The sequence below is a fragment of the Trichechus manatus genome, unplaced genomic scaffold, assembly GCF_000243295.1.
Source record: "Trichechus manatus latirostris isolate Lorelei unplaced genomic scaffold, TriManLat1.0 scaffold00242, whole genome shotgun sequence".
Taxonomy (NCBI): Eukaryota; Metazoa; Chordata; class Mammalia; order Sirenia; family Trichechidae; genus Trichechus; species Trichechus manatus.
Window position 1 is genome coordinate 408,286 of NW_004444178.1, and position 24,625 is coordinate 432,910.

The 24,625-nt window shown below is 36.5% G+C and overlaps 1 protein-coding gene across 5 annotated transcripts in view; it reads left to right on the plus strand.

The window, feature by feature from the left end:
• The window catches only part of PHF14 (PHD finger protein 14), a 215,495-nt gene that overhangs the window by 35,981 nt on the left and 154,889 nt on the right, over positions 1-24,625 (plus strand). For all 5 annotated transcript variants that reach the window (XM_012559391.2, XM_023724350.1, XM_023724351.1 and 2 more), the window contains 2 exons: positions 17,648-17,807; positions 22,870-22,981. In XM_012559391.2, coding sequence (XP_012414845.1) covers positions 17,648-17,807; positions 22,870-22,981 — 272 coding nt within the window. The remainder of the gene's footprint in view (positions 1-17,647; positions 17,808-22,869; positions 22,982-24,625) is intronic.

Below are 24,625 nucleotides of genomic sequence, written 5' to 3' on the forward strand. Positions count from 1 at the left end.
GATTTTGTTTTAAAGCCTGTTTTATCTGAGATTAGTATTGCCATGCCTGCTCCTTTTTGTTAGCTGTTTGCTTGATATATTTTTTCCATCCTTTGATTTTTAATAAATTTACGTCTTTGTTTCTAAGTTGTGTCTCTTGTAGACAGCATATTGATGGATCCTGTTTTTTTATCCATTCTGTCACTCTCCATTTTGTATGGGTGCATTTAGGCCATTTACATTCAATGTAATTACTGATAAGTGTGAGTTTATGGCTGTCATTTTGTAGTGCATTTTTTTTTTTTGTGGTGCTGACGTTTTCTTTGTTCCTCTCGCTCTCCTGTGCTGAATTCCTTTCGTGTGTGGATTTTTTTTTTTTCATTTCTTTTGTTTTTGTAGGTTTTGTTTTTACTGAGACTTTGTATTTTTTGTTTGTGTTGATGAGTAGGTTTTCTTAACTGTCTTTGTGGTTACCTGGAAATTTACCCTTATCTTCCTAGCTTTGAACCAGTCTATTATTACTTGATATCGCCTTGCCTTCCTCTCCATTAGAAGATTCTATACCTGCACCGTTTATTCCCTCTTTTATTGTTCTGATATTGTTGTCATTTACAGATTATCCTCTCTGGTTTCCTGTTGTATGTCTTTTGGTTTTGCATAGTCCTTAAGAGTTCATTTCCTAGGTTGGTATCTGGCTAGTACAATCCTATGTCCTAGATCCAGCCTGTGGTCTGATGTTTGTTCTCAAATCGAAGGACTCCCTTTAAGAAGTCTTGTTAAGTTTGGTTTTGTTTTTACATAGTCCCTTAATTTATGTTTATCTGGAAGTGACCTAATTTCACTGTCATATTTGAATGAGAGTTTTGTGTGATATATTACCCTTGGCTGGCAGTTTTTTTCTTTCAAGGTTTTATATATGTCATCCCATTGCCTTCTTGCTTGCATGGTGTCTGCTGAATAATCCGAGCTTAGTCTTATTGTTTCTCCTCTGTGTATGACTTTTTCTTTTTCTTGAGCTGCTCTCAGCATTCTTTGTTTGTCTTTGGTTTTAGCGAGTGAGATTATGATATGCCTTGGTGATTTTCTGTTGGGGTCTATCCTATATCGTGTTCGTTGAGCTTCTTCGATGGTCAGCTTTTCATCTTTCATGATATTGGGGAAGTTTTCTGTCAGCAATTCTTCAGTGATCCTGTGTTTTCTGTTTTCTTCTCCTGTTCTGGAACTCTGATCACTTGCAGATTTTTGCTGCTGATTGTATCCCACCTAATTTTCAGGGTTTCTTCATTCTTTTTTCTGATTTTTCCTCAAACAGAGTTGTATCCAAGTGTTTGTCTTCAGTTTCACTGATCCTATCTTCCATCATTTCAAACTTGTTCCTCAGCCCTTCTGTGACACTGTCCATTTCTGAAATCTTATTGTTTATCTTTTGGATTTCTAATTGTTGTTTTTGTAGGATTTCTAGTAGTGAATTTATTTTAGCATTTTGTTCCTGTAATATTTTCTAGAATTCTTCCATTTTTGTGTCTGTATTTTCCATGAATTTGTCTGCCTTTGCCATGAATTTTTTCTTCATTTTTGTTTGCTTTTTGCTTCAACTCTTGGATAATTATGAATACTAGAGAATTTAATTCCCTATCAGGTAGTTCCTGTGGCTTTTCTTCTACTGGAAAGTCATCTGGTGTTTTATTTTGGGTGCCTACTAAAACCATCCTTTCCTGTTTTTTATCTGTTTTGATATTGTCTGGTGTCTTCAGGGCATTCAGTAGTTATTCTCCTCATTTATTGATTGTAGATTTGTTTGTTTCGTCCTGCTTTTTTGTTTTATTTGGTTATGTCTGAGCAGGTCGGCTGTGCATTCTTAGTTGTTTGCTCCTCTGTGGGCATGATACATTTCACCTCCTTCTCCAATGGGCAGGGTCAGTCACTCAGGTATGGTACAGCAGGGCAGGTCCAGCTGAAAGGGAGTTTCTGGGATGGGTTGTTTGTGGCACATACTAGGGCCGACAGGGCAGGCCCTGAATCAGTGCAGGGAAGGTTCTGGTAGGCTGTGCTTGTGCTGCTTGGGGGTGTGTGTTTAGCAAACAGTGCAGGTAGACATGAAGGGGGGGGGAGATTGTGATGTGTGAAGCTAAGATGGTTATTGGAAAGAGGAGAAAAAGGAGCCAAAAACATACACATAAACAAAAAAGAGTGCTAAGGGAGCTTGCTATTGAAGTGGAGAGATAAGAGACTGAGAAATGGAGAAAAACAAAAATGAAAAAAAAAAAGGGTAAAAGAAAAAAATGAATAAATCAAGAAACATAATGAAGAATGACAAAAAGCGAAAAGAGAGAGAAGAAAACAAAAGAAAGAAACAAAAAAAGAAAAAAAAAATGCCCACAGGGATGTCAGCGTGCATTTGCGCAGAGTAAGGGAGTAGCTCCCAAGCCGCGCAATACTGTCTGGCCAGAGAGGGCTCCCAAGCCGAAAAAAGAAAAAGAAAACAATCAAATGAACAAATCAAAACATAACAAATCAGAACAAACAAACAAACAAAAAAGTCCCAGGGGTCCCACCAGCATGGCAGCACGAGCCGGAAAGCAGTTCTACAGTCGAGTGGCACCTTGCAGCCCCCCAAGAAGAAGGAAAGATGGCCACAGAGCCAGGTATTTGAGAGAAAGGAGGAGGAGGTGGTGAGAGGTAAGGAAGAAATCTAATGAAGTGGAAGAAAGCAACATCAGCAGCAAACAAATGGCACTCTGGGAGCTGGCCAGTGCCGGTGGGTGGAATCCAAGTGATACCGGGGTGAAGCTGGTGCTTCCCAGCCAAGAGACTGTGGTGCGGGAAGCAGAGGAGGCTGCGTGGGGGTGATGAAGGGTGGAGGGTGGGAAAGTGTATGTCATTGGTTGCCGGTTGTTCTGTCTCCTGCTGGAAGCTCCGTGAAGCTGCTTTCTCATACCCCCTGTTCGCTGATCTCCAATAGGAGTCCAAGAAGGCGGATCCGTGCTGCAGTAGCTGATAGGGGACCTCTGCATCTATCTCTCCTCGCTGTCTGTTCTCTGTCAGTTTCTTATTCCATTCAGTGCTTGGCTGAGTTCTTTATCTCTTCATTTGATGCTTAGGGTTTCAGGACTGACGAGTGACTCTGTTTGACTTAGTTTTTTGTATCTTTGCTATGGAGGGACGGTGTGGTGCTTCTGACTATAGCATCATGTTGCCCGAAAATCCTGCTCTATTTCTTCACTCATCTGTTAATCTTGAGATTCTTTTCATGTCAGTACATATGTTGTAGTTGTTAGGTGCTGTTGAGTTCATTCTAACTCATAGTGACCCTGTAGGACAGAGTCAAATTGCCATGTAGGGTTTCCTAGGCTGTAATCTTCTCAGAAGCAGATCACCAGGTCTTTTCTCCCTCAGAGCCTCTGGGTAGGTTTGAACTGCCAACCTTTTGGTTACCAGCCAAGTCCTTAACTGTTGCACCATCAGGGCTCCTTCAGTACATACCGGGAATATACTGTTGTTTTTAATGACACGTAGTTACCCATAGAATGGTTCGAGCATAATGTGTTTACTTTTCTGTGTGTTTCTACTCTTCCACTTACATGTAGTGGTAACAAATGTGTTATATATATTCATGTAATTATTTCTTTGGGATAGATTCCTAGAAGTAAAATTGCTGAGTCAAAGGATAAGTGCATTTAAATTTTTAAAAGACATTGCCAAATCAACCTCCAAAAGACTATATGGATTTTTGTTCATATCAACATCATAATATAATCATAATATGGTACATGAATATTAAATAAAATTAATTTCTGTTTTTTTATTGACTTATTGCTTATTGGAAGTTTTTTTTTTTTTTGATATTAGTCCTTTTTCTGTTATATGCGTTGTAAATAGTTTCCTTCCTTGCAAATGTATTTTTCACCCTATTTTTACTTTTAATTTTATGGTAGTTTTCATTGTTTAAATTTTCTTTTTTAATACAGGCACATCTGTAGATCATTTTCCACTACTGTTTTTTTCCTAAATTTTATTTTTTTGTTGTTGTTGAGAACATACACAGCAAAACATACACCAATTCAACAGTTTCTACAAGTAGAATTTAGTGACATTGATTACATTCTTCGAGTTGTGTAACTGTTCTCATCCACCTTTTCTGAGTTGTTCCTCTTTTATTAACACAAACTCACTGCCCCCTCAGATTCCTGTCTAATCTTTCAATTTGCTGTTGTCAATTTGATCCATATAGATCATTCTTAAAAGAGCATAATGCTGAAGACAGACTTTTTTTTAGCTAGTTAAGCTAAACTGTCGTTTGGTTTTAATGTGACTTCAGGGAATATTTTTGGTTTAAGGTTTCAGGATTATCTCAGGGCAATAGTTCCAGGGCTTCATCCTTGAAATTCTGATCTGTATTTTCCCCCTTTTGATCAGCATTCATCTATGGAATCTTTGTTCAAGATGTTCAATAATGGTGGCCAGGCACCATCCAGCTCTTTGGGTCTCATGGCAAAGGAGGCAGTTGTTTACGGAGACAATTAGCCACACATTCTGTATCCTCTTCCTATTCCTGACTCCCCTTCTTCCTCTCTTGCTCCAGGTGAATAGAGACCAATTATTGTGACTTGGATGGCCACTTGCAAGCTTTTAAGACCCCAGGCGCTATGCACCAAACTGGGAGGTAGAACAGAAGCACTAAACATGTTATTAGGCAAATTAACTGGGATATCCCATGAAACCATGACCCTAAACCTCCAAACCAGAGAACCAAATCCCAGGAGGTATTTGGTTATACATAATATGCAGCCTCAGTAGCTACTCTTTTTTTTTTTTTGTCATTGTTGTAAATATATCACACAACTTTTGATAATTGAACTTTTTACAGGTATGCAATGTATTGACAGCAATTACAATAATTGGCTCTGCAACTTTACCCTTAATCAATGTGATTTTTCCATCACCATTAACTGCCCCTTTATCCCCTCCCTCCTACCTGCCCCTGGTAACCACTAAATAAAGTTTGGTCTGTATACGTTTGCTTCTTCGTGTCTTTTTATATAAGTGAGGCCATACAATATTTGTCCTTTTGTGACTGGCTTATTTTGTTCAGCATAATATCTTCAAGCTCCGTCCATACTGTAGCATGTATCAAGACTTTATTTCTCCTACTAGCTGAGTAGTATTACATTGTATGTATGTACCATGTTTTGTTTATCCATTCATCTATTGATTAGCATTTAAGTTTCCACCTTTTGGCTATTGTGAATAGTGCTGCAGTGAACGTTGGTGTACAAGTCTCTGTTTGAGTCTCTGCTTTCAAATATTTTGGGTATGTATCTAGGAGTGGAATTGCTGGGTCATATGATAATTCTATTTTTAGTTTTTTGAAGAACTGCCACACTCTTCCACAACGGCTGTATCGTTTTGCATTCCCACTAGCAATAGATAAACATTCCAATTTCTCCACATCCTTTCCAACATTTGTTATTTTCTGTTTTTTTTTTTTTCTCTTATCTTAGTCATCCTAGTGAGAGTGGAAGGTATCTCATTGTGGTTTTGATTTGTATCTCTCTGATAGCTAATGATGCTGAACATCTTTCCATGTGTTTGGTGGCCGTTTGAATGTCCTCTTTGGTGAAATGTCTATTCAAGTCCTTTGCCCATTTTATGATTGGGTTATTTGTCTTTTTGTTGTTAAGTTCTAGAAGTTTTATGTATATCTTGGTTATTAGATTCTTGTTGGCTATATGGTTTCCAAAGATACTCTCCCAGTTGGTAGCTTGTCTTGATGAACAAAAGCTTTTAATTTTTGTGAGGTCACATTTATTTATTTTGTCTTTTTCTGTTTGTGGTTTTGTTATTATATTAGATAATACATTGTTGAAAGCTAGGCCTGACAGCGTTGCCCCTGTTTGTTCTTCTAAGAATTTCATGGTTTTAGTTTGCACATGGTTTTAGGATGACCTGCAGTATATTCCACCTTAATTTAGAGACCATATCAAGAATAGATTTGATGCATTGAACACTAATAACCTAAGACCAGACGAGTTGTGGAAAGATGTTATACATGAAGAAAGCAAAAGGTCATCAAAAAGACAGGAAGGAAAGAAAAGACCAAAATGGATGTCAGAAGAGACTCTGAAACTTGCACTTGAACGTAGAGTAGCTAATGCGAAAGAAAGAAATGATTAAGTAAAAGAGCTGAACAGAAGATTTCAAAGGACGACTCAAGAAGACAAAGTAAAATATTATAATGCCATGGTCAAAGACCTGGAGTTAGAAAATCAAAAGGGAAGAACACGCTCAGCATTCCTCAAGCTGAAAGAACTGAAGAAAAAATTCAAGCCTCAAGTAGCAACACTGAAGGTTTCTGTGGGCAAAGAATTGAATGACTCAGGGAGATAGCATGTGATTAAGAACTGATGGTACTGAAGGAAGAAATCCAAGCTGCACTGAAGGCATTGGTGAAAAACATGGCTCCACTAACTGATGGAATACCAACTGAGATGTTTCAACAAATGGATGCTGTGCTGGAAGCACTCACTCGTCTATGCCAAGAAATTTGGAAGCCAGCAAAAGGAAAAAGAAGAAAGAAAAAAATCAATAAATAAAAAGGAAATTTGGAAGACAGCTACTTGACCAGTCGACTGGAAGAGATCTATATTCATGCCAATTCCAAAGAAATGTGATCCAGGAAAATGCATAAATTAATAATATCATTATTACATGCAAGTAAAATTATGCTGATGATAATTCAAAAACTATTGCAGCAGCACATTGACAGTGAAGTGCCAGAAATTCAAACCAGATTCAGAAGAGGACAGGAAATGAGGGATGTCATTACTGATATCAGATGGATCTTGGCTGAAAGCAGGGAATACCAGAAAATTGTTCACCTGTGTTTTATTGACTATGCAAAAGCATTTGACTGTGTGGATTGTAACATTTCAAAGAATGGGAATTTAGAACACTTAATTGTGCTCATGTGGAACCTGTACATATACCAAGAGGCAGTCATTCAAACAGATCAAGGGGATACTATGTGGTTTAAAATTAGGACAGGTATGTGTTCCATATGAAGAAGAACACGGCATCAGGATTGGAGGAGGACTCATTAACAGCCTTTGATATGCAGATGACATAGCCTTGCTTGCTGAAAGTGAAGAGGACTTAAAGCACTTAATGTTGAAGATCAAAGACTATGCTCTTCATTATCGATTATACTTCAACATAAAGAAAACAAAAATTCTCAAAATTGGACCAATAAGCAACATCATGATAAATGGAGAAAAGACTGAAGTTGTCAAGGATTTTGTTTTACTTGGATCCACAATCAACGCCCATGGAAGCAGCAGGCAGGAGATCAAACGATGTATTGCGTTAAGCAAATCTGTTGTAAAAGACATCTTTAAAGTGTTAAAAAGGCAAAGATGTCGACTTGATGACTACGATGCTCCTGACCCAAGCCATGGTCTTTTCAGTCACCTCATATGCATGTGAAAGCTGGGCAGTGAATAAGGAAGACTGAAGAAGAATTGATGCATTTGAATTATGGTGTCGGTGAAGAATATTGAATATACCGTGGACTGCCAGACGAGTGAGCAAGTCTGACTTGAAGAAGTACAGCCAGAGTGCTCTTTAAGAAGCACAGATAGAGAGATGTCATCTGACTTACTTTGGACATGTTATCAGGAGGGACCAGTCCCCTAGGACATCTTGCTTGGTAAAGTAGAGAGTCAGTGACAAAGAGGAAGCCCCTCAATGAGATGGACTGACACAGTGGCTGCAACAGTGGGCTCAAACATAGCAATGACTGTGAGGATGGCGCAGGACCAGGGAATGTTTCGTTTTGTTGTGCATGAGTTCTGTATGAGTTGGAACTTAACTTGATGCCACCTAACAACAACAACAGGTTGCACATTTAGGTCCTGTATCCATTTTGGAGATTTGGTTTTGAGTATGGTGTGAGGCATGGATCCTGTTTCATTTTTCTGCATGTGGAATTCCAGTTTTCCCAGCACCATTTATTGAAGAGTCTCTTCTTCTGAATGGACTTAACACTCTTGTCAAAAATCAATTGACCATAGATTTGTGCGTTTAATTGTGGACTTTAAATTTTATTCCATTGGTCTGTGTGTGTGTCATTATACCAGTACCAGGCTGTTTTGATTAGCTATATAAAAAACCATAAACCAAACCTGTTGCTGTCAGGTATGTTTTGTATGGTATGTTTTGTATGGTATGTTTTAAAATCAGAAAGTGTGATCCGTCCTATTTTGTTCATGTCTTTCAACATTGTTTTAGCTATTTGGGGCCTCTTGCCATCCCATATAAAGTCGAAGATTTGTTTTTCTATTTCTCTAAAGAAGGACATTGGAATTTTGACCATGATTGCGTTGGATATGTAGGTTGCTTTGGGTCGTATTGAAATCTTAACAATATTAAGTTTTCCAATCCATGAACATGGAATATCTTACCATTTATTTAAGTCTTCTTTAGTCTCTTTTACAGTGTTTTATAGTTTTCATTGTGTAAGTCTTTCACTTTCCGTATTAGATGTATTCCTAGATATTTTATTCTCTTAGATGCTATTGTAAATTGAATTGTTTCCCTTTCAGATTTTTCATTGCTGGTATATAGAAACTCAACTGATTTTTGTTTGTTGACCTTGTACTTTGCAACTTTGCTAAATTCCTCTATTAGCTCTAGAAGTTTTCTTGTGGACTCTAAGATTTTCTATATATGGGATCATATCATCCGTGAATAGAGATAATTTTACTTTTTGTTTTCCAATCTGGATACCTTTTATTTCTTATTCTTGTCTTATTGCTCTGGCTAGGACTTATAATACAATATTGAATAGAAGTGGTGAGAGCAGGCACCCTTTTCTTTTTCCCAGTTTCAAGGGGAAAGCTCTCAGTCCTTCTCCATTAAGTATAATGTTGGCTGTTGGCTTTTCACATATGCTCTGAATATTGAGGAATTTCCCTTCTATTCCAGTCTTCTTTAGGGTTTTCATTGAGAAAGGGTTTGGATTTTATCAAATGTTTTTTCTACATCCATAGAGACGATCATGTGTTTCTTTTCCTTTGTTCTATTAATGTGGTGTATTGATTGATTTTCTAGTGTTGAACTATCCCTGCATTCCTGGAATAAATCCTACTTGGTCATGATGTATGACTCTTTCAATATGCTGTTGGATTCTGTTCACTAGTATTTTGTTGAGGATTTTTACATCTATATTTTTATGAGATATTGGCCTGTAGATTTCTTTTTTTGTGGTGTCTTTGTCTTGTTTGGGTATCAGCATTATGTTTTCTTCACAGAATGAATTTCTCCACTAGAATTTAAGTTTTAAAATTAATTTTTATTAAAAGTAATTAACCTAGAGAAAAGACATTTTCTAATGCATAGGAAGAATTTTGTGTTGCTAGGTTTTTTGTTATTTTTAAATTTAGGTGCTTAAGTGACAGATCTCCATATTGTAATTCATCCATGCAACTTTTCCTTAAAAATCTAATGTTTAAAAATTAACTTCTTAAATGGTTTATTTTAAAGAAAACTATCTGCGCATCCTAATACAATACATGAATATTAAATACAATGTGAGAAATACAGAACAGAGAAAAAATCATTTCTAATTGTCCTAATATCCAGACATAATGTTTTGATACATTTTCTTTATCTTTTCTCTCTTTAAAAATAGTTATCCTAAAGTGATCATAATTTTAAAAAGATTTTTAAGTGGAGATATTTGCTAAAAGATACTCAAATGCTGCTTATTAAATTTATAAGCATGTAATTACTTTCCAGAGTACTCACTTCATCTGGATGTAGAGAAATCACTTTTCTTTCTGAAATCTCCTAAGGGCTGCAGTCTGTCACTTATTATAAATACCTCTGTGCCAAGACCTTGTAGCTGATTTATAATAGTAGGGCACCCCTGACTGTGATGTCAGTTATCCTGATATACTGATTGCAGCGTGTCTGAAGAAAAATGTCAGGTATGTATCACAGAACATGATGGAGCATTAGGTAGTGCACTTACCAGCAATTGCCTATAGGTTTAGTTGTTATGCATTAACTGTGATAAAGTCTACTAAGAGATGTTTTCCCCCATTTGCTTATCTTTCAATCTTCTGTTAGCTTAAATCTAGACCATTTTTATTTCTTGGTGTATGTACAAGGAACCTTGGTGGTGCAGTGGTTAAAGCATCTGGCTGCTAATCGGAAGGTTGACAGTCTGAACCCACCAGCCGTTCCATGGGAGAAAGATGTGGCAGTCTGCTTCCGTAAGATTTACAGCTTTGGAAACCCTATGGGGCAGTTCTACTCTGTCCTGTAGGGTTGCTATGGGTCAGAATCGACTTAATAGCAGTTCAAGTTATATCTATTTGGACTTTATAAGTTAGTGTGCACTTTGGTTCTTTTATGCTTTTGGACATGTTTACTACAGGTATTATGCATGTTATAAGTACTTCTTTTCTGATGAATAAGAACATTACTCATTTAAATTTTTTTTTTTTTTAAAGTGGGTGTTATAAAGATCCAGTGATAGGATATCAAGTTAAAGAAAAAGTGTTATTTTAAATTTTTAAATGACAACTTTTGTGTACCTATTTTTTAAATATATACTGAGAGATGATTAAGATAGATATTATAATAATTTTTTTAAATAATATTTTATTGTGTTTTCAGTGAAGGTTTACACATCAGTTTAGGTTCCCATTAAACAATTTGTACGCAAGTTCTTTAGTGACATTGCTTACATTCTTCACAATGGGTGAACATTCTCATTACTTCTATTCTGGTTGTTCTGTTTCTATTAATCTAGTTTCCCTGCCCTCTTACAGTCACATCTTTGTTTTAAAGTAACTATTGACCATTTGGTTTCAATATAGGTGATTTTTTACAGTAACACAGTACTTACTGGTGATACTCGTTATGTTTTGAGCCAGTTTGTTATTTAACTACAAGGTGACCTTAGGAGTTCGTTTCAGTTCAAGGTTTGAAGAGTATCTCAGGGCAGTAGTGTCGGGGAGTCCTCTAGTCTCAACCAGTACAGTAGGTCTTTTTTTTTTTTTTTTTTTTTAGGAATTTGAGGTTCTGTTCCACATTTTTCTTCCATTCTGTCCATCTGTCGTGGCCCTGATTAGAATGGTGAGTAGTGGTGACTAGGCATTGTCTAGTTCTTGTGGTCTCAGGATAGATGAGACTGTGGTTCATATTAGACTGTTTGTTCTGTAGTGCTGTGCAGTAAATTACTTGATATGGTCCTTGTAGCTGTAGTCTTTGTAACTCCCACCAAATGACTGGGTGAGAATATGCAAATGAAGTGCTCATGGCCTACCAATAGGATTGGATAGCTTGCTAATAATATAAATAAGGTGCATGGTACCCTCTTGGGGGTGTGGCTATGCAAATAAGGTGTATGGAACCCTAATGAGGGAATTGGTCAGTTTTGCCGTCCTGCTAGGCTTAAAGGGAGACGTGGAGAAAGAGAGGAACTGTAACACTGAAGACCGTGTGAGATGGCAGTGCAGCAATAGCAAGAGTGACAGCTGTACGAGATGGTAGGAACCGGGAGACCAGTATGAGATGGCTACTGTGGAGCTTGCTGACCCACAGAGCTAAGAGTTGTAACACCTGCCTGAGAAGGCCCCCAGCAGGGCCAGGTGGCAGAGGGTGAGAAGAAACTGTCCTGATTGAGGAACTGCGTCCTGAGTTGTTACTGTTACTTCCAAGTTGATTCCAAGTCTAAGTAGTACCCCATTACTTCCTTAATAAACCACCTAACTATAAGAACAGTTCGAGGGTTCTGTTAGACATTGCAGCAAGTTACTGAACCCAAAGAGGAGAGGGGGAATAGTTGATGTTAGAGATAATAGAGTGGTACAGCAGTTGGAAAGTTGGACATTTGGGATATCTTTAATCTCCACCTCATACAAACCATCTTTGTGCTGATCATTATAAAATATTCATTTATGTAGACTACTTTCTTCTTTGAGTCTTCAATTTCTTTCTCTTTTGCTCTAGACGAGTAGAGACCAATAGTTGTATTTTAGATGGCCACTCGCAAGCTTTTATGACCCCATACACTTCACCAAACTAGAATATGGAACAGAACTATGAACTATATTATGCCAGTTGACTGAGACATCCCATGAGACTATTGTCGTAATCCTTCAAACCTAGAAATCCAGTCCTGTGAGGTGTTTGTGTCTAAGAAGTATTCATAACTGTACTTGATTATATCTATGAATATATGTGCATACAGTCACATAGAAGATAGATATTATTTAATCCATTTTGCGGATGAGGTAACTAAGCCTCAGAGATGTGATTTGTCCAAAGTTACACAGCTAGAAGTAGAACATTGCAGGTATTGTGGTGTCCCATGATGAGTTGAAGGGGGGAAAATTACACTGATTTGGATTGTCCATACTCTTTGTACAATCTCAAACAATTGTAAATATATTTAATATCATTTTTTCCTTGCATTTGTATAATGATGTTAATCAAATCACTCTCAAATCAATCTGTTCCACTCAATTCTGACACCAGCTAAGTGAATCAGTACTTCTTTCTCTGACCCTAACTACTGGAGCTAGGTCAGTTCTCACAAGTTGAAGGGTACAGTTCTCTAGACTGCTAAATCTGCTTAAGACTTCAGACACCAGCTGCAAGCTTGGGGATCCTGATGACACCCTCACTTCTGACCTGTCGGTTACAAATTTGGAGATTTCCCACTACCCTCTCAGGATGCCAGATGTAAACTTGGAGGTCTCTAAGGCCCCCCTCGCTTCTTACCTTCTGGCTCCCACTATTCCCTGGGGTTCAATAATTCTCTAAAATGACCTACAGATCTCACAGAAAGCACTATACTTATGATTGCAGTTTTATTATAGCAAAAAGGATACAAATGAAGAGATGCCTAGGGTGAGGTCTGGGAGGGTTCTCAACTGGGAGCTTCCATGTCCCAAAAGGGAATGTTCTACCCTCCCATGTGTATCGAGGTCTATCACCAACTAGGAAGTCCACGGAGCTTCTATCTCCAGAGCTTTTATTAGGACTTCCTTATGTAGTCATGACTGACTTATGTCCCCCTCTGCTGAGGTTGGCTGATATCATGTAGATTGGGTCTTGTATGGCATGGGCGGCCTCCACCTGAATTACCTCCTTAGCATAAGCCCTCAGGTGTGGTTTGGAGGCCTCATCAACCAAACACCAAATTCTTTGGGTAAACTTAATTGTAAACCCCACAGTGTGTTCCTAGAGTTTGATCCTAATTTATATGTCCATATAAAATACTATTTTAACGTGTTTATCCATATGAGAAAAGTCTTTTTTCCGTGTTCATGTTGAAGATGCACTTTTTGCATATCGTACCCAGAATTAGAGAAGAGAATAAGCGTTGTTTTATGGTAGTTTAATTCTGTTCTATTTGGAAGAAAGAGAGATTTTAAAATGTATTCAGACATAGATTACGGTGAATTAGAGTGGATGTAAAGGGCTAGAGCTTTGGTTTAGAATTTAGTCAACTCAATATATATGGCACAGAAATATGGGAAAAATGGCAGATGAAAGTGACAAGTAAAGAACTCTCTAAAGGTAATGAGACAGTGAAGCTGAAGAAGAAATACCCACTTGCTGGTTGCTTTTTTGAGCTTATGTGATACTAATCTTCTAGGTTACAAAGGAGGAGTTTCCTATAAGAGGCACAAAGAAATCATTCCTGGGGTTGCTTTGTGCTTCCAGATTACAGGGGGAAAGACAGCGCATATGTTTGCCATGTATGTGTGGTTTATTCTTCAAAAAATAGAATTGAAAATTTTATTCTAAAAAAGAGAACTGCTGTGATTTACTTGATTTTTCCAAATGGCATTATTATTTGGTAATTGCCTACTTTGTATAAATACAGAATCTATCTAATTTGAAAGAATTTGCATTTCAAAGGACCATTATTTTGTAAAGAAAATAGATTTTTTTCCATGTGGTATTGCGTAGCCCTTTGAGAAAATATTACTACTTACAAAGATTGACTACTTTTTATTGTATTGTTTTATGAATCTTTTTCAATATGACATTTTGCTTACTGTTGCCTTTATAGAAAAACTTTCTTTTATTAGTAACTATCAATAATAACTGCTCTCAAGAAGAAAATTGTATTTCCTTTTAATTTTATAATTTAGCATTTAAAAAATGTATATCCAGACAGAAGTAATGAAGATGATAATTACCAGCCCCAATTGAATGACATTAAAGAAATTAATGAGTGTTTATTCATTTGCTTATCTTATGTGTTATAGTTTACCCTGCTCTGGTATGACCTCATTAGCATAAAAGAAAAGCCCTGTTTCCAAACAGGGTCACATTCACAAGTACAGGGGTTAAAATTTCAGCATTATCCTTTTGGGGGATGCAGTTCAATCCATAACAGGTATAAAGCTTTTGAATAGTGTAAGGATAACAATAATTATGGGATTTGCTTAAGACTATTTGTTGAGCAAGTGACAGCTGTTACTACGTTCAGGTTAGGAGTCCTATCACATGGAAGATAGTAACCCATTCCATAGTTTGCAGATGTTGGGGGTCCCAAGAATGACACCATTCACACACAGGTATTGGATGGAACAACTCTTTATTCATATAGAGGAGAGACAGAGCAACGTCAGCTCAGTAGTGGGTGTTGGTTCCCTGTGGCCAATGGTTTTCACTCCACAGCTGATGCAGGGAGATGGTCTGCATGCATCCCTCTTGGGCTACAGGAGAAGGACCTTGTTTGCTCCCCACCAGGAACAGATATAGAAGTGGGGTTGGCTAGGTGCTGAATAACGCACATGCTTAGCTAAGCAGTTCCTCGGAATGTTGACTCGTGCTCAGGACAAGAGGGGAGGGATGTGCTGATAGACCATTAGCTGCTATGGAGTGTGTTTTGGGTTAAGAAGCCCTAGGAAAGGGAGGCAGCCCACATTCTAATGTCATCCAAAAACCAGGCAGACACATCTGGTCCTATTCACAAGGTTTGTTCATGGGTCGCAGAGAAAGGTGGTAGGCTGTACTAGGACCACCCCTTCCACATAGTAAACCATAGATGCAGACCAACTTCTTAGTTTTCTGCCTATTATTAGGTTACTTTAATTCAATCAATATTGAGTACTAGTATTGAGTGAATAAAATACTTACCCATGACTATTGATATGACTGTTGACCTACTAATGACATGTAGTAAATTAATGTTGGTAATTTAAAATTATTTACTAGTGGTATATATTTTTTTCCTTCTGGGTATTTGCCTGGCTGACTCTCTATTTATATGTTTATCCATTTATTTATTTAAATTTGGCTATTTTTGGTGGTAGTGAGAAGGTACTCTCTAATTTAGGCCTCACCATTTCCTATTGTCTGTTTAGTGTAAAACCCATTCAGATAATCACATCGTCTTACACTGGATACATATAAGTTTACCTGTATGGTGAAGCCTTTTGAGAGATGATAGTCACTGATACCTGTTTTTCATGGTGGTTTTTCTAATGTCATCAGTTTATTGGGGATGACTTCGGGTACCTTTAGAATTTGATACTAAGGCTACCCTCTTAGAATTAACCTCATCAAAAGTATCCTGGGCTGGTCAACATTTGGCTTTCCTTAGAAGTGACCCATCTTGAACGATAATAACTGTGGCTGAAGCAATCAGAGAAATGCCGAAACCGAAAGGGCATACATCAGGACTGGAATTAAGTTATAACCTATAGCATTACTGTATACACATTAGATTGTTTCTCTGAAGGAGATTGTAATATAAGAGGAGTGTCTTCTTTTCTAAAAGAATGGAAATTGAGTAATATAAAGTTGGTGTGCACCATTTTCCCCACATCATTCAGGTGAGTGAGAGAAACTATTTCAGAGTCATGGCCATTTTAGTCACTAGAGAAGTGCTCTCTATTGTAAGGCATCAGTAATCAGTAGTTCGGCATGGTTTTTTATAGCCTGGGTAAAATTATCTCTCAGAACTTCTCAATTTCTCTTTATCAGATTCTCTAGTTGGTTGGTTTGTCAGGCATTGAGAGCCTCATCAGCTCTGAGTTCATAGACAAAATCAAGTTTCAGCTGTTATAATGATGAGAAACCTGGTCTTAACAAGATGTTGACAGTGAAGTTTTGCCTGAATTTCCTGTTAGCTTACATCTTTGGCATTTAATCTACTCTTAAGCTCAAAATCAAGGAATATCTTTTGCATTTTATAAAATATTCAGGCAGATCTGTAAGCCCAAGTAATTAAGTATAATTTGTAATTCCAAATATGTATATTTGACTTAGAGACCTGGTGGCATGGTGGTTAAGAGCTCGGCTGCTAACCAAAAGGTTGGCAATTCGAATCCACCAGCTGCTCCTTGGAAACCCTATGGGGCAGTTCTACTCTGTCCTATAGGGTCACTATGAGTCAGAATCGACTCAGCGACAACAGTTTTGGCTTGGTTTTATATCTGAGTTAATAAGGACAGTTTTTGCCTTTGATTATTGAAGCATAGCAAGGAACCCTGGGTGGCTGCTAACTTAAAGATTGGCAGTTTGAACCTATCCAGTGGCTCCATGGAATAAAGGCCTGGCAAACTGCTTCTGTAAAGATTACAGCCAATAAAACCCTATGGAGCAGTTTTACTGTGTAATACATGAAATCACTATAAGTTGGAATTGACTTGACGACAGTGGGTTTGGCTTTTTTTTTTTTTTTGGGAGTATAACATATCCTATTCTAAAATATAGAGAACAATGCTGAATTACATTGTTTGTCGGATATGTTCATGAGTATATTTAACAATTTTTATCATATTATCTACCTCAGTAATTCAACTCAGAATATTGAGTTATTAGTGAATAAGAAAAGGAAAAAGAATGATCTCTTTGTTTTCATCTATTTCAGTTATGAATAAATTTTTAGAAAAGATAGAAGAATTATAAAGCTCTAAATAGATTAAATACCTCATATAGCTAGAGGTTGACTCAGTTGTGATTGGAACTCAGGTTGTCTAACTCTAGTCTACATTATTCAGATTGTTCAATAGCCTTAATTCATGTGTGTGTGTTTCTGTATTATTTCCCATTTAATGTTTACTTGGCACTTACCGTTGTGTTTGTGTTTTAATCTGCTACCTCCAGAATTAGCCTTTTTTGTTTGTTTGCATGAATTTAATCTTTTATGCATAAAAGAAATATACTAGTGCCTGGTACAAAGGGAGCTCAGTAAATATTCACTAATCAGTAGCTCCTAGAATCATTAATCTGATTTCTCTTTAATAAAAACTCCTATTTTTGTGCTTTTCCGCTAGTACTTGGTGGTGCAGTGGTTAAGAGCTCAACTGCTAACCAAAAGGTCAGAGTTCAAATCCTATAGCTGCTCCTTGGAAATCCTATAGGGTCAACTCTACAGCAATGGGTTTGGGTGTTTTTGGTTTTTAGTACTTTTCCAGTGGGACTAAAACCATTAAAAAGCATCACTTACTTCAATTGTACATATCATGTTAGGTGAAAAAGTAGTTTTATAAAATGATTTCACTTCTGTGTTTTGAGTTATCATTCTTATAAACTATTGGTTTTTCAGAATTTTTCTCTGCTTTTTTCTTTTGTGATTTCATATATGTGAATTAAAGAAATATTGATCATACTTTTTTTTTTTCTGTTTTAGGTTGCTATGGAGTTGATGGTGAGAGTGACTCTATTATGAGTTCAGCTTCTGAAAACTCCACTGAACCTTGGTTTTGTGATGCCTGTAAATGTGGTGTTTCCCCTAGCTGTGAACTATGTCCCAATCAGGATGGAATTTTCAAGGAGACAGATGCTGGAAGGTTGATGTCATAATTCTCTTTTGTAATATGTCTCATTTATATGCTTGATTTATAATGTGTTTACCCCTGACTACACTATTCTTCAAATTGTGTTTCTTAGTTACACACTTTCATTTGCTTCTTTGTATCTTCTTGGCATAGCAGATATTGATAGGAGGAGGAAAGGAAAGACATTTATTGAATACCTGCTTTTGCCTTTACAACCATAATTCCATTTAATCCTAATAATGACTTTATGCTGAGATAGGTGGTAAAGATCCCCATTTTATAAATGTATTACCTGAGGCTCTCAGATCATTTATGTAATTTGTTCAAGGCCACCAGCTGGTAAATAGTTAAATTTGAACCCAGATCTGTCTGTCTTAAAGAATGTATCAGGTCCAATCAGGGGACAAAAAACCATAAATGGTTTAGAAAGGGGAAGTTTAATAAAAAGAATTATTCAGCTATGACAAAAGAGTAACCATATGTAAAAGGACCCCATAGGATATCCTAGGGCTGAGGGAGAGTGTCCAAGGGAGGATAAACATGGAAGGATGACCCCCTTCCCAGGGCTGGGGTTCAGAGATGGTATAAATTACAACCCACTTGATGGCATAGAAGTTTGCAGGTTTGCCTGGGCCAGAACTGGTCTGTAGTTCTTGGCAAGTAGGTGGCTGGCTACGGGCATGCAGAAGGAGTTGGGGTGCTTGTGTGAACTCTAGAGCATGCAGTGTTGGTGTTGAGAGGGCCAGAGAAAAGTGACCACCAGACCGGGCCAGGGGCCAGGTTACTGAGGGACTGTGCATGTGGCTGGGGCAGAGCACCAGTGGTATCCTCCCCTCAACCCTGCTGAGAAGCCCTTCGTCCTACAGTGTTCCTCTGCCACTCTCTATTGAGAAAGCCTAATATCAGGCTCACTGTAAAGGAGAAATGCTAAGGAATTCTGTCTGTTTTTGCAGAGCAGATACTGAAGGGTAAATTTGGAGTTGAGAGGCAATCAACTGATAACTAGTACAAAGACCTGTATTCTTTTCACTACATTCACATTCTTCTTTGTCATCACATTTTAGCATTTATCATCTTAATGATGTTGACATCTTTCACTTTTTTTTTTAACCAGGAGACTACCATCTAGGGTGAGTGAATAAAATAGAGGAGTAATTTCTAACTTTCTATGTTTTGTGTATCACAATCCTCCAGCCCATCCCCCACGTAAGAAGAGATGTTCAATTTTTTGTTTTGCTACCTAAGGATATCTTGATATATTTAGTAAACATGTTCAGTGTTTTAACAAGAATGACAACAATACAACCTAAATAAATTATTACCATTATTTCCCAAATTTTAACATTAAAAAAGGGTAGGCAACATTTTATCCTAAAATAAAGAATAGGCTTTTAATTGTAATAAATTTCACTATAGTAAAGTACAGTATTTTTCTTATTTTTCTCAATTTTGCCTAACTGTTGGACAGGCCCTTGACAACTGTTGCTATGCAGGATTGATGGGATAACATAGAATCTTCCTTAGAATCTTCGAATTTTAGCCAGAAAAAATGGCTAAAAATCTTACCCCTCCTTTCTCATTGTCCATCCAAAAAATAAAGTAAAATAAACATAACAAACGACTTCATGTATTGAGAGGAATCTGTGGTGTGCATTACAGAGATAGGCATTATTTTATATTTTGACTGACTTTCGCCTAGAATTAGGGAGTTTAGTATAGAGTTAAAAGTGTGGGCTTTCAAGTTGGCCTGTCTATATTTGGATTCTGATCTTCTCTTACTGAAATCGGGCAAGTGATTTAAACTTGTTCTTCAGTTTCCTTAGCACTGTTGAGAGGTTTAAATGAGATGATTCATGTGAAACAATGCGCATGGATTCTGGAATATAATAAGTACTTAATAAATGCCTTCCTGCTTCTACTACTACTACTCCTGGTGCTGCTACTAGTACTTTCTTATTAATGATATTATTCTAGTAATTTAACCAGGTAATCATGGAGTACAAGCTGCATAAATTCTCTCTGGTCACTCTTCAGTTCTGAGAGTTGAAATTTTTGATGATAAATTAGGGTGAATAAAGCTACTTCTGAAAACACAGAGCTTCCTTTTAAGGAAGAAATTTTGTTTTACTTTTTGCTCATTTATTTATTTTTGTTTACTTATTCAAAAGTTCCATTGAAAAACTATAAAGTAGCTGTCTCTTCATGCTGTCATATCCACTTGTAAAGTTGTTCCTGAATGAAGCAAAGAGAGGCCTATTAACCATTTAGATAATTGCTGAGAGATATTTGTATTGGTTGCTGTGGATATTACATTTATAGACGCTTCCTTGATGATGCAGCCTGGCAAAAATTCTTTTATACTGTTTGAACATTTTATTTGTATTATGTCCACATTTCTATAGACTATTGCAGAAATTATAGGCCTTGGTATATTTTGACGGATGTGAATACTAGCTTGATTCAAGGCAAAGAAGCCAAGATTCTATAAGCCATTTAGTATTCTAGCTTCAAATGGAAAATAGGGGAAAAGAAAAAGTAATCTATGTAGAGAATGAAAAAGGTTTTGAAATTGACTTCTGTCATATGGGCTAATTGATTAGACTTCTTCCCTGTAGGTGCTAATGGGAACTACAAGTTCTATGTAGAAAATACTGTGATTTAATGTGAGAAAACCATCAGTTCATTTTTGTTATTGATTTTTTGTTTCGTTTCTTAGGGAGAGTATTTTATCTTGTCTAAAGTGGACTCATAAACCTGATGTGGGGGAGTAGTAGACATACTTTCCTTCCTTATGTTCTTTGTTGGGTGTCCTCAAGTCTATTGTGAAATGAAAAATGGCTATGAGCTAAATTCCTTAATTTTTTAAATAAACATTATTGTGCAATAGAAGAGAACATTGGATTCTTTAAGTCTCAGTTCTATCACTTGCTAACCTTGTTATTTTTGGAACTGATTTATTCCTTCTAGTCCATTTCTTTATATGCAAAATGAGAATAACAATCTTGCACTAACAGGAAGCTTTTAGAGATTTTTTTTTTTCCTTGTAACTAAAATTTCTTGAGGGAAGACAGAGTGCCAGACACTATGCTATAAGCACTTTATGATTTCCAAACTGCCTATGTGGTACGTTATGCATGATAGACACTTAGAAATTGATTGTTGAGTAAATAAATGAAAGAATGACAATTACATACTGGAAGTGAATTTGTTTCACGTGCTGTAAAAGGCACTACAAATACAAGGCATTTCAAATCAAATTTGATTGATTAATAGTTTCCATTTTGAAGTTAGAGTCTTTTGAGAACTATCCTTTTACTTTGTCTGCTTTATTAAAATATATAAATTAAAAACATTTATTAATAGTTTCTGTGCTGGAATGACAATTCTGACTCTTTGTTTTTTGGTGGTTTTATGTGGTGCTTGTTTTCTGCTCTTTCCCTTAATCAACATCTGTCATCATAGCTGCAAGCAAAATGGATGGTAAAGTAACAAGAACAATTTTTCTTTTTTGATTACCCAACTTGTCTTAATTACAAACTTCTAAAATACGTGCAGCTAAACAATGAACAGAAAACTATTTGGAACTGGTATTAAAAAGGACCAAAATTGTCTCTACTGTGAATTTCACTGACTTTGATACGTGTTTTAATAAAGACTTGTTGGCTTCCTCATAGAGGTAGTTGGGAGAAATGATACATTTATGTGTCAAACACACTGAAATGACAGTTTAAATTTATAGTACTTGTGTGACATGTACTAAAACAGTCTAAGAAGGTCAGTATGAAGCAAACAGCCAGCTGTTGGGCTTATTAAAGATAAACTACAGAGTATAACGGCATTTAATACACCAGTGGAAAATGAAAAAACTGTACAAATTAAATTGAAAAAGCAGCTGCTTGTTGAAGATGTGTATCTTTATACTGAACTTCACAGAATGTGTTTGGGAGGTTGGACTAAAACATTCTATCAGGAAAATCTCAAAAGAAAACCTTGGGTTTTTTTTTCTTTCTTTCTAATAAAGAGATAATTTTTAAAGGTATGTAAGTCTTTTCCCCAGCACTGCTATAGAATGATTATTAGTCTTATTCCACAAAACAGAACCATGTAGGATTCACAGCCTCTTTAGCTGTTATAAAGTAGAATTTTTTGTTAATCTATTGAAGTTCAGAGATATTTGCCATCTCATTTTTACCCCCTTTCGTACAGAAGTGATATTGATCTACTATTTAAATTTCAAAGTTAGTGATCTCACATTTTGCGTGGTTGTAAGCCAACAGAAAATGTGCCTAATATAGTAAAAGAGGTTCAGAGCAGTTTAAAAAAAAAATGAAATTAGGACCAACATCCTTTTTTTTTTTGGCGCACTGAAACTCTGAGTATTCTTTCTTAGTGTTACGGCATCATTCAGACTTTTTCTGTATGGCATGTAAGTTGTAGGTTGTGTGATGAATAGATGAGATGAATGAAAATTTCCTTATATTATTATAACTTTGTTCTGCACAGTCTTTTAGCAGTCATTTTTACCTGGGAACAAAGAAAGTTAAACTGCACACCAAAATTTTGCTTTAAAATATGTCCTTAAGGATTATGCAACAGCCTTTGGAAAAGAGTAACAAGAAAGAGCAGTTTTGCCTGATTATTGCAGAGTAACAGCTTCACAGTTCTTAAATGAGGATCCTAAATTCTCAAAGTGCTTAAAATAATATGAATGCCTTTCTGTAGGTATGAAAATTATGTTTCGTTGCATTTGGATAGTAGTTTTATGCAAATATTTAAGAATAATAGATAAGGGCAAACTGCAGTAAATCTTCAGTGAAAGGTAATTATAGTTAACTCAGTTTTGGCTAAGCTGTTGGAAAAGTGATGTGTATTACAGTCCCTTTTTCTGTAGCTAAATGCTATAATTCTGTTGGTGTTCCATATTCTTTAGTCGTGTGTCTGTGAGATTTTTAAGATCTGACCATAGAATTCTTTCAGTATTATTTCCATATGGCACATGTTTTGTATCTTTATTTTCCATGTGGGAATTTCATAAAAGGCTTTGATAGCAAAAGCATGTCTTCTCTCTTTATAGATGGGTTCACATTGTTTGTGCCCTGTATGTTCCTGGAGTAGCCTTTGGAGATATTGACAAGTTACGTCCGGTAACGCTGACAGAAATGAACTATTCCAAATATGGTGCTAAGGTGAGACAAAAATTTTTTTGATTATCTAAATGAAAACGTTTTTACTTAGTAGTTTATATGGCTTTTATTAATATCATTGTTGACTCCAGAAATACTTACTAGTAATCATGTTATTTGTAGAATCATTTATTCTTGGTGGTAATTTTACCAGAAAGCCAATAATATATAAATTTTTCTATGTATCCTAAATTTAGAATGACCTGTAGGGGGAAATTATTTCACTGGCATTTAGCACATTGCATGGCACATAGTGATCTCTCAGACCAAATCCTTATTTATAATCAGTTAGATCAGATATAGACAGAATTTTCTGACTTTCCTTTTGATGTGGAATTTATCAAAATTATGAAAACAAGTAAAGAAACACACTTTATTTTACTCAGGTTTCAAGGACTGGTTTTATCTTTATGACTGTTTAACTTTCAGTGTAGCAAGTGTAGCAAATGATTCTCAGCCTTGAGAGTTATAAATTGTTTTTTAGTGACTTAGTAAGCTATAAAAACACCCACTTATTAATTTAGACTTAAGCATATAGTTAGTACCAACATCCCTGGAATGCTAGTGCTCATTAAATACTGATGAATTTTCTTTCCTTTATTATCAGGAAATTGGGAAGGGAGACTCTTAAAGAGCATCAGTAATCTATTAAAGGTGGGATAGGGAATTTATAAAGTGTTGCATTTTGGAAAATTCTAATAGTGACAATTCATAAATTTGACAACTTTTGATATTGTATCCAGAATATTCTCCTTGGTCCCTAACTCTCTCTCTACCTCTCCTGCACTTATTTATTTTTTCTAAATAATCAAGAGTTTTTTAATAACCTATACTTCAATAAAAAGTACACATGATTCTTTTAATATTTTCATTATTGAAATTTTTACAAAGTTATTTTCAATTAACAGAAAATCTACTTTCTCTCCTGTATTCTTGGAATTTAGCAGTTTATCCAGATTGTAAATAAAGCTAACAACAATCAATGCGAACAGACTTTTCTTAGATAAATAAAAACCTCACACAGGTATTCTCTACTTTGTGTAATGATTGTGTAACAAAAAGTGTAGACTTTTTAAAAAAATTTTTTTATTGTGCTTTAAGCGAAAGTTTACAGTTCAAGTTAGTCTCTCCCTATAATGTGACAGCACACTCCCTCCACCCTGGATTTTCCCATAGCCATTCAACCAGTTGCTGTCCCTTTCTGTCTTCTCATCTCACCTCTGGACAGGAGCTGCCCATTTAGTCTCATGTATCTACTTGAGCTAAGCACTCTCTTTACAAGTATCATTTTATATCTTACAGTCTTGTCTAATCTATGTCTGAAGAGTTGTCTTCGGGAATGGTTTCAGTTCTGGGCTAACAGAGAGTCCGGGAGCCATGTCTTCTGGGGTCCCTCCAATCTCAGACCATTAAGTCTGGTCTTTTTACTAGAATTTGTGTTGTGCACCCCACTTTTCCCCTGCTCCGTCAGGGACTCTCTGTTGTGTTCCCTGTCAGGGTGGTCATTGGTGGTAGCCAAGCACCATCTAGTTCTTCTGGTCTCAGGATGATGGAGTCTCTGGTTTATGTGGCCCTTTCTGTCTCTTGGGCTAATACTTTCCTTGTGTCTTTGGTGTTCTTCGTTCTTCTTTACTCCAAGTGGTTGGG